The sequence below is a fragment of the Neofelis nebulosa genome, chromosome X (genome assembly GCF_028018385.1).
Source record: "Neofelis nebulosa isolate mNeoNeb1 chromosome X, mNeoNeb1.pri, whole genome shotgun sequence".
Classification (NCBI taxonomy): Eukaryota; Metazoa; Chordata; class Mammalia; order Carnivora; family Felidae; genus Neofelis; species Neofelis nebulosa.
The window spans coordinates 42,129,740-42,139,409 of NC_080800.1; the positions used below are offsets into that span (position 1 = coordinate 42,129,740).

At 44.6% G+C, this 9,670-nt stretch overlaps 1 protein-coding gene across 1 annotated transcript; it reads left to right on the plus strand.

Moving 5' to 3' along the window:
* The first annotated feature begins 245 nt into the window (after positions 1–245).
* On the plus strand, positions 246–7,193 carry LOC131502639 (CXXC-type zinc finger protein 1-like). The gene is made up of 8 exons (XM_058713504.1): positions 246–1,911; positions 2,048–2,220; positions 2,528–2,735; positions 2,819–2,929; positions 3,246–3,295; positions 3,504–3,600; positions 4,519–4,671; positions 4,749–7,193. The coding sequence occupies exons 1-8, from the start codon at positions 1,825–1,827 to the stop codon at positions 4,893–4,895; spliced, it is 1,026 nt and encodes a 341-aa protein (XP_058569487.1). The 5' UTR covers positions 246–1,824; the 3' UTR covers positions 4,896–7,193.
* The last annotated feature ends 2,477 nt before the right edge of the window (positions 7,194–9,670 follow it).

Sequence of the window (9,670 nt, forward strand, 5' to 3'; positions counted from 1 at the left end):
CCTTTTCGGGGCGCCTGGGTGGCTCAGTCGGTTAAGCGTCCGGCTTCGCTCAGGTCACGATCTCACGGTCCGTGAGTTCGAGCCCCGCGTCGGGCTCTGTGCTGACAGCTCAGAGCCTGGAGCCTGTTTCAGATTCTGTGTCTCCCTCTTTCTCTGACCCTCCCCTGTTCATGCTCTCTCTGTCTCTGTCTCAAAAATAAATAAACGTTAAAATTTAAAAAAAAAAAAAAAAAAAAAAAGTGCCTTTTCAATTTTCAAAAGTTAAACCGTTTATTAATTTCAAATGCAACTTATTTGTGCCTTATGTGATACTCATTCATTGGAATGTGTTCAGACTTCCTTTAAGGCTAATTTCAGGGTCAGTTTTTTATTAATATTATATCTCTAGCTCAATAATAGTGTGAGTTCTCCAACTGATAATGGTCTTATTCAAAAGTGTATATTCTTTCAGTGTGTGTGCCTGCTCTTTTAATCACTGAAAGTGATTTGTGTGTATGTATACATATATATGTGTATATACAAAATGTATGTGTGTGTGCATATCTATATCTATATATGCACACACACATAAATTTTCGAAATTTTTGTATATTTATATATTTTACTTGGCGTCACTGGGTTCACATAGGAGTACTTTTCAGAATAAAGATCACAAAATTATTCTAGGTAAGTGAGTCAGGGCAGACAGGTCATGATCTGGCATGTGCATGTGGGGAGTGGGGGTGGATAGGGCTTGGCATGGCCTAGGACATGGAAGGTAAGGCAGAACTGGGTATGTACAGGAAGTGGGAGAATCATATGAGGCTGAGAGAGTCTGGGAAGAGGGAAGGGCCTTGTATGGTTGTATGAGGCAGGGTTAGGTATGCCTTGGCGTAGTGTATGGGGCTCACAGGGCTGGGACTGTAAGGTGAGACAGAATGTGTCCAAGAGGGCAGTCTGGCAGGCGGGGCCTGGAGAGACTGGGTAGGGCAGGCAGGTGGGTGGAGCATGTCTGAGGTGTGGGGTCATGCATGTTTGGGTGGGCTAGGCAGAGGTGGCTTATTTGGGTCCATGGTACAGGGCAAGCAGGGTTGCAAGTATGTCCTGAAGGATGGGGCAGGGCAGGCTGTATTGACCAACTGTGAAGGAGTGTAGTCCAGCCTTTTTGGGCAGATAAGCAGGGCTTTATGCATTTCGGTGGGCAAAATGGGGGTGAGAAGGACCAGCCAGGTGTGTCTGGATAAAGTGGGCAAGCAGGGACAGGTGGTGCCATTCAGTCCCAGGCAGGTGCAGTGGGACCTGGCCATGTTGGCCAGAAGGTGGGACCAGGAGTGTTGGGACAGGGTAAGTCTGTTTCCACTCAGTGCTGACCCAGAGTCCTCCTCCCATCATCACAGGAGCCCTACTTGTAATTCCTGGTCTCTGGTGAGTTTAGGACACAGGGTGGATGGGGGAGTGGAGCTAGTGCAAGGGTTTGCCCTTCACACTGCCCACTGCCCATTCAATCACAGCTTCCTACTTTGGAATGCAGAAGCCCAGGCTGTCCCAGAAGTACCAGGTGCTGGCAGTGCCATTAGCAATAAAAGAGGCCTCTCAGATAACAGCCTCACTCCAGCTGTTGTCTGAAAAGGACCTTCCTCAGGGCTGAAACCTATGCCAGGACATTTGGAGAGGGGACTTTAGACAAAGCCTGATAAGCGTATGGCGGGCCTCTGGGTGGAAAGAAGGGGACAGTGAAGACAGAGAGGGTCATCAGTTTGGAGAATGAAGTGAGGCAGTGTCCAAGTATCATTTAAGAAACAAGTTGAGAAGACCTGCCAGCATTTTCCTGGCCTACAGTCCTGGATGAGTGACACTGCGAAGTTTCCGCTCCTGGATCCTGCAATGCAGAAAGCAGCAGTGAAAGTGAAGAAAAAGAAGTTGAATAAAAAGGTGGAGTGCAAGGCGACAGAAATGGTGGAATGGGGGGCATGAAGACAGGGGTTGGGTGGAACACAGGGCTGGGTTGCAAGGTTAGGAAGCTGACATAAACTCTCCTATCCTTGCCTTGACCACTCTTGTCCCACAGGAAGAGAAGAAGAAGAAGAAGCGAAAGCTCATGTCAAAGCGTAAACACCAAGAGAAGGCAGATGCCAAGGATTTGGCCTCGCTGCGGCAGTGCCTGGGACCTGGCTGTGTGTATCCTACCCGGCCAGGCTCCAAGTACTGCTCAGATGATTGTGGCATGAAGCTCGCAGCTGAGTGAGTGAAGTTAAGCGACAGGGTGTGGAGTAGGGCATAATATATGCCATCCGTAAGTCTGTCTATCCCTCTACCTGTGTATCCTCCCACCATTCATCCACCTACCCACCCATCCATTCACCCTTACAGTCACCTGCCCACTGAACCACCCATACACATTCCATCCGCCAACCCACGCCCTTATAGTCATTTACCCACCTATCCATCCACCATTCAATCACGTGTTCACCACCATTCGGTCACTCACCCATTTTTTCTTTTGATGTCCCTACCTACCCATTCCATTTCTTGTTGTCTCCTTTTCTAGCCGCATCTATGCGATTCTGCCCCAGCGCATCCAACAGTGGCAAAAGAGCCCCTGTATTGCTGAGGAGCGTGGCAAGAAAATGCTTGAGCGCATCCACCAAGAGCAGCAGGACACTCACACCCGCCTGAAGGACATGGAGTGCCATTTCTATGAACTTGAGGCCATAATTCTGCGTGGCAAGCAGCAGCCTGTGTGCAAGGATGAGGAGGTGCATGGGAGTGGGTGGGATGGAGCAGAAAGGTATTTGCTATCTTGCCCACTCTTCACTGGCCCTTCCACTGTCCTGTGCAGATCAACAAAAATAACAGGAACAATGCAAACCTGCAGATCTTCTGTGTCTCCTGCGGGCAGTCAGTTAACATGCATGTCGCCCTGCGCCACATGGAACACTGTTTTGTCAAGGTTAGGGAATTGGCTGGGGGAAGAGGAGGTAAACGTGTTTTTGGCTGGGTGGGATCCATGAGGAGGAGGGCATGTTTGGTGCCTGGGTATTTGTTGTAAAAATGTAACACACATCCATGGTTCTACCCATTTGTGCTTCTCTTCCATCCTTAGTAGGAGGGCCAAGACCGGAACATCAGCCAATGGTGAGGGGGGACATTGGCTGGGCAGACAGGAGCATAGGAGCCACAGGGACAAATGTGTTGTTTGGGGCTTGTCATGGGAGGGCATGCTGTGTAAGTCCACAGTTTCTCCCATTTGTACTCTTTCTTCCCAGTATGAAGGCAAGTCGTCCTTCGGGTCCATGTATCCCACTTGCATTGAAGGGTGAGTGTGGGTGCTAGTTGAGGTCAAAGGCATGATGTGGACAGGGTCAGGAGCAGGGTGGGAAAGATCAGAGGGTGTGTTCAGAGACAGAGGTGGATAGGTTAGTGGCAGGGTATGGGTGGGGTTAGGGACAAAATATGGGCTTTGGGGTTCAGGTGGGACCTCCCTTCTTCTGACCCTTAGCACTTCACTTTCATCCTCCCCCCAGGGCCACCAGGCTCTTCTGTGATGTTTACAACCCAAAGAGTAAGAGGTACTGTAAGCGGCTTCAGGTGCTGTGTCCTGAGCACTCGAGAGATCCCAAGGTGACTCTTCTTTCCCTACCTCATCATCTTTCATTCCTCCCCTTCTCCCTGCCATATTCCTCTCTTCCTCTTTGCTTGATTGCCTCCTATTTCTTTCTTCCTTCTGCCTGACTGCCTTCATATCTTCTGACCAACTCCCATGTGTCCCCTTCTCCCTTTCTGACCACCCCACATTCCCTGCTCCTTGCTGGCTGATTACCTTCTGTTCTTACTTTTTCTCTGCCTGACCTACCCCCCTACATTTCTCTCTCCCTCCTCTCTGCCTATTTCTGTTTCCTTTGCTCCTCACTGTATAACCATTCCCCATTCTTCTCCTTTCCTTGCTTGACCATCATACATTCCTTTCCCACCCCTTGCTGGACTGTCCCACCTTCCTCTCTTCCTCCCTGTATGACCTCCCTCTCTTCCTTACTTTCTGACTTTCCTTCGTTCTTATTCTGCATGCCTCACTGCCTCCAGTCATCTTCTCCCTTCTTGTCATCTCCTAAATCCTTTCTTCCTCCCTGTTTAGCCAACCCCTATTACTCCCACCCTCCCTGTGTCATTCCTCACTTTTTTCCCATGCTTTACCAACCCTCTTCCATCTACTTCTCTCTGTCAGACCTTCCCTCCAACCTTACTCTCACTCTGGTTTGATCTCTTTCTGTTCTTCCATCTTTTCTGCCTGATCACCTCCATTCCTCTATTCCTGCTTATTTAACTTCTTCCTTCATCTTCTGTGCAGGATAATTCCCCTTTTGCCTCCTCTTCTCTACCTAATCCTGAATTCCTTTCTCCCCCCCACCCCCGCTGAGTTATTCCCCATTCTTCTCCTTCCTGCCAGAGTGCCCTCCATTTCCCATTCTCCTCATAATGCCTGCCTGATCACTCCATTTCTATCCTCCTCCGTACCTCATCATCCCTTATTCTTCCTCACAGGCATCAGGTGATGAGGTGTGCGGTTGCCCACTAGTGCACAATGTCTTTGAGTTCACTGGTAATTTCTGTCGCCTACCTAAACGCGTGTGCAACCTCCACTATTGCTGGGAGAAACTGAGGCGTGCTGAGGTGGACCTAGAGCGTATTCGCACGGTAGGCCACAATGGTGACTGGGGCTGAAAGGGTGGGATAGCATCCTGAAATCCTTCTCTCATGTTTACCTCCCACAGTTGAACAAGCTGGAAGAGCTACTTGAGCAGGAGCACAAGGTGCGCACAGCTATGACAAACCGGGCAGGGCTTCTGGCCCTGATGCTTCACCAGACAGTCCAGCATGACCCGCTCACCACTGACCTGCGCTCCAAAGCAGACAGCTGAGCCCTGCTTGACTGAGATCCTGTACCCAACACTCTGTGCAAGGGAGACACTCAATGAACTCTTCACACACTAGTTCCTATAACCACTTTTTTCTTAGGTCATCTTAGAGTTTCTCTGTGTTTCTCTGTTCGCTATTTGGGCTCCTGTCTCTGCTTACCCCTGGATGGGAAGGGGTCCTCAAAATTGCTATCTGTTGCCATCATTCCCCATCCCTCTCTCTCTTTCTTCCCTGAAACTTGGCAGGGCCAAGGATCTGCCCTGCCTTCATCCCCCACCGTCCGGAATTTTGTTGACATACTTTGGAAGAACAAAGGATATTAATATCCCCTGAGGGCCCTCTAACCTGTCTCTCTGGCCACAAATCAATTTCAAACCTCTGATGGCGGTGGGTGGCAGTGCAACTGTACTTAGGAGGAGGCTGCAGTGCACATGCAGAGTGGCTGTGAAGTGATACCCACTCAGGGCTCAGTGGGCCCTCTTCTGTCAGGGGAGCTATGACCTTATAAAGAAGGCGCCAATGGCTTTTGTTCCTGGCAGTCCCCCATTCTAGGCCATCAGACGTGTAGTTGGCACCTGATTAGTGCACAGCGCATTCATCAACTTCTATGCAATTGTTAATATTCCCCAGGCCAAAGGTGTTATAAAAATGGGATGGGAGATAGATGAGTGTAGGATAATCCCCCCCGATGATTCCACTTTGGGACACTGAGGAGGATTCAAGGTATCATGGCAGTCATGCCCCTGCCCATGTTGTTCCACACCTTATCATCATATGAGGTCCCAGCTCTTTTTGTCAGCCTTGGCCCCTGCCAGTCCAGTCCTGGTCCGTCTCCCCCAGCACTTCCTATCACATCCTCTCCTGCTCCCTCCACCACACTGCTCTGGGTCTGTCCTTTCCAGCCTGCCCTGTACATTGAAGCCCCTTGTGGTCACGACCATTTCACACCTATAGAGTTGCCAGAGGAAGACTGAGACCTCTGCCATATCTGCCTTTGTCAGCCCCAGCCAGGTCTCCTGTGGAGGTGTGTCCGATAATGCTGCCTGTGGGTGCTGGTATGTTTGAAATGAGAGACTTGAACACTTTTCTTAATTTTTCTCTACTCACTGGTCCCTTATGATTTTTTTCATTAATTTTCATAATTCCTTTTTTCCAGGGACTCACACATTTCACTTAAATGGTTAGGTATGTTGCTCTTGACTTATACCTAATAGTCCCCCATAGTTAGTTTATATTACTACCTAACCTCATGTAATGTCTCCTCTTTAAATTACTAATTAGTGCACTTTTGTACTTCTCTTGATCAGATTTTCCAGGGGCTAAGCCACATAATTAATTGATTATTTGAAAGAACTGGCTTTTTAATTTATTCATATTCCTTATTATATTTATTTTATTTATTTAAATTATCATTTTTATTCCCACTTCTTGATATTTTGTTTGGTGTTTCATTTTCATATGTTTACTTCATTTCTTTGTTCTTGTTCTGATCTTTTAAAGCAAATTCTTAACTCAGTTATATTAGTGTGTTCAGTCTCCTGTTTATATAAGTATAAATAAGTAGATATAGATAGATATAGATATAGATGATATAGATGTAGATATAGATATAGATATAGGTATAGATATATAGATATAGTAAAGGATTTCAGGCCACACACTTTCCTCTAAATGCACTTATAGCTCCTGAACTTTGGTATGAAAGGTGAAACTTCAGAATTGATTTCTCACTTTGATCCTAGCTGTTGAAGAAAGTTTCTTAGTGTCTAACTATTAAGTATTCATTGTTTTTTCTTTCTTTTTTGTAATTATGATTTTTCTATGATCAGAGAATGTGGCCTGTTGAATCTAAACTTGTAGGGGTGCCTGGGTGGCTTAGTTGGTTAAGTGTCTGACTTCAGCTCAGGTCATGATCTCATGGCTTGTGGGTTCAAGCCCTGCGTTGGGCTCTGTGCTGTCAGTTCAGAGCCTGGAGCCTGCTTCAGATCCTGTGTCTCCCTTTCTATCTGCCCCTCCCTGGTTCACACTCTGTCTCTCTTACTCTCAAAAATAAATAAGCATAAAAAATTTTTTTTGGAAAAAAAAAAGATTTTCTTTGTAGGTCATATATCCCACTGAATTGAAAAACTTTCATGGATATAAGAGAAGAAAATATATTCTTTGCTAGGTATAGATTATTCATTAAGGCTTTCAATCTAGTTTGATGATTAATGTTTCTTTACTCTGATTCTTTTTTTTTTGTCTACTTCAGCTGTTATATTACAGAAAGATACAATAAATGCAATAATCTTTTAAAACACGTTCTCCTTGTGGTTCTGTGTTTTGTGGGGGTGGCGGGGGGGGGAGCAGCATCCTAAATTGTATATCTTAGGCCATATTGCAGTATGACATTATGTATTTTCCTTGTTTTGTCTTTTTTTGTTTTTCCTTGTTTGAATGCTTTTAACCTTGAGTTTAATTTGATAAGTATATCACCACTGCTGCTTTTATTTTGCTGCCACTCACCTTATGTATCTTTGCCTAAATCTTTATTTTGCATTTTTATCTTTAGGATACACTTTTTGTAACTGTGTATGTTTTTTTCCTTAATCCCACATTAGTGTCTTGAGATTCAGTCCATTTAAATTTGTATAATTATGATAATTTTATCTTTTTGTATTGTGCTTATTACTGATTTTACTATTTCCTAAATACAACTTTTATCCTTTTCTTCTTCCTAATAGCTCAGTGAAGTTTCTGTTCATGTTTGTCCCTCCCCCTTACCTCATTAGTTTGGAAATGCTTATTTTTACTAATTGTTCATTATATAAATTTTCACTTCTAACAGACATGATTTAATTTGTTTTCTCTATTATTTGACCAGAATATAATTAGACCTTTCTTTTTCTCTTTAGAAAAAATTTTTTAATGTTTATTTTCGAAAGAGAGAGAGAGAGAGAGACAGAGCGTGAGCAGGGGAGGGACAGAGAGAGAGGGAGACACAGAATCTGAAGTGGGGTCCAGGCTCTGAGCTGTCAGCAGAGAGCCCAGCTTGAACCCACGAGCTGTGAGATCATGACCTGAGCCAAAGTTGGACGCTTAACCGACTGAGGGACCCAGGCGCCTCTAATTAGACCTTTCATTGTAAAGAAAAATGCTCCTGTATCGTTTGGATAAATTGCTAGTAGTGCTATTAGAGCCCAAATGTCCATCAACTGATGAGTGGAAAAAGAAAATGTGATTTATATATACAATGGAATACTACTTGGCAATGAGAAAGAATGAAATCCTGCCATTTGCAACAACGTGGATGGAACTAGAAGGTATTATGCTAAGTGAAATAAGTCAGAGAAAGACAGATGTCACATGTTTTCACTATGTGGAACTTGAGAAACTTAACAGAAGACCATGGGGGAAGGGAAAGGGAAAAAATAGTTTCAAACAGAAAGCAAGGCAAGCCATGAGAGATTCTTTTTTAAAAAATGTTTATTTTTGAGAGAGAGACAGGCAGAGTGTGAGTGGGGGAGGGGCAGAGGGAGATGGAGACACAGAATCCAAAGCAGGCTCCAGCCTCCGAGCTGTCAGCACACAGCCCGACATGGGGCTCAAACTCACGAGCTGTGAGATCATGACCTGAGCCCAAGTCGGAGGCTCAACTGACTGAACCACGCAGGCGCCCCCCAAGAGATTCTTAAATACAGAGAATAAACTGAGGATTGATGGGGGGATGGGGAAAGGGGAAAATGGGTGATAGGCATGAGGAGGGCACTTGTTGGGTTGAGCACTGGGTGTTATATATAAGCGATGCATCATGGGAATCTACCCGCAAAACCAAGAGCACACTGCATACTCTGTATGTTAGCTAACTTGACAATAAATTATATTAAAAAGAAAAAAGAAATATGCTCTATCCTCTATATTTGTCTCAGCAAGATTAATAATATTACTTATGGGTTTTTCTAGAGAATTTTAAACTGTTTATTTGAAGACTTTTTCTTAAACTAAGTCAATTCTGCTTCAAGACAATTTACTTTAACATTTTAATTCAAAATCCCCAGTCACATTGTCATAATTTAACTATAGCTATCTGAATGTATTTTACAACAATCATTGCTAACCATTGTTTTGTTCTTTTATTTTCAGATCTAGCTTCTGATTTAGTATTCATTTATTTAAAATACTTCCTTTAGTGTTTTCCTCAAATAGAGTAAGTTGGTGGAATACTCTTAAATATTTGATGTCTGAAACTATCATGGTTTTGCACTGACTGAGGAATGGTATTTTGGGAAGGGGTGTAGGATCTCTGCATTGGAGTCCTCATTTCTCTATGATCTATGGGAAGTAGCTTCCAAGATGGCCTCCAGAGATTCATGCTTCCTGGTATTCGTGACCTGTGTAATCCCTTTTATTTGAGTAACTTGCTTTTCACCAATAGCATACTTTAAAATTGAGGATACATCACCTTTGTGATTAGATTACAAGAGATGGTGGCTTCTGTCTTTGCTAACAGGTTTTCTTTGTTGGCTTCAGGGAAGCAACTTGATATATTGCAAAGGCCTGTGTAGCGGTGGCCTCCAACCATCAGTCAGTAAGAAACAGAGGCTCTTAATTCAACAGCCCAAATGAATTACATAAATGCCCATGGAAGCAGATCCTTCCCTAGTTGAGGCTTCAGATGAGTCCCTAACCTTGGCTGACACCTTATTTGCAGCCACTTGAAAGAACCTGAAACAGGACCAAGCTAAGTTGTGCTCAGATTCTTGACCCATACAAGCTACAAAATAATGTGTGTGTTGTT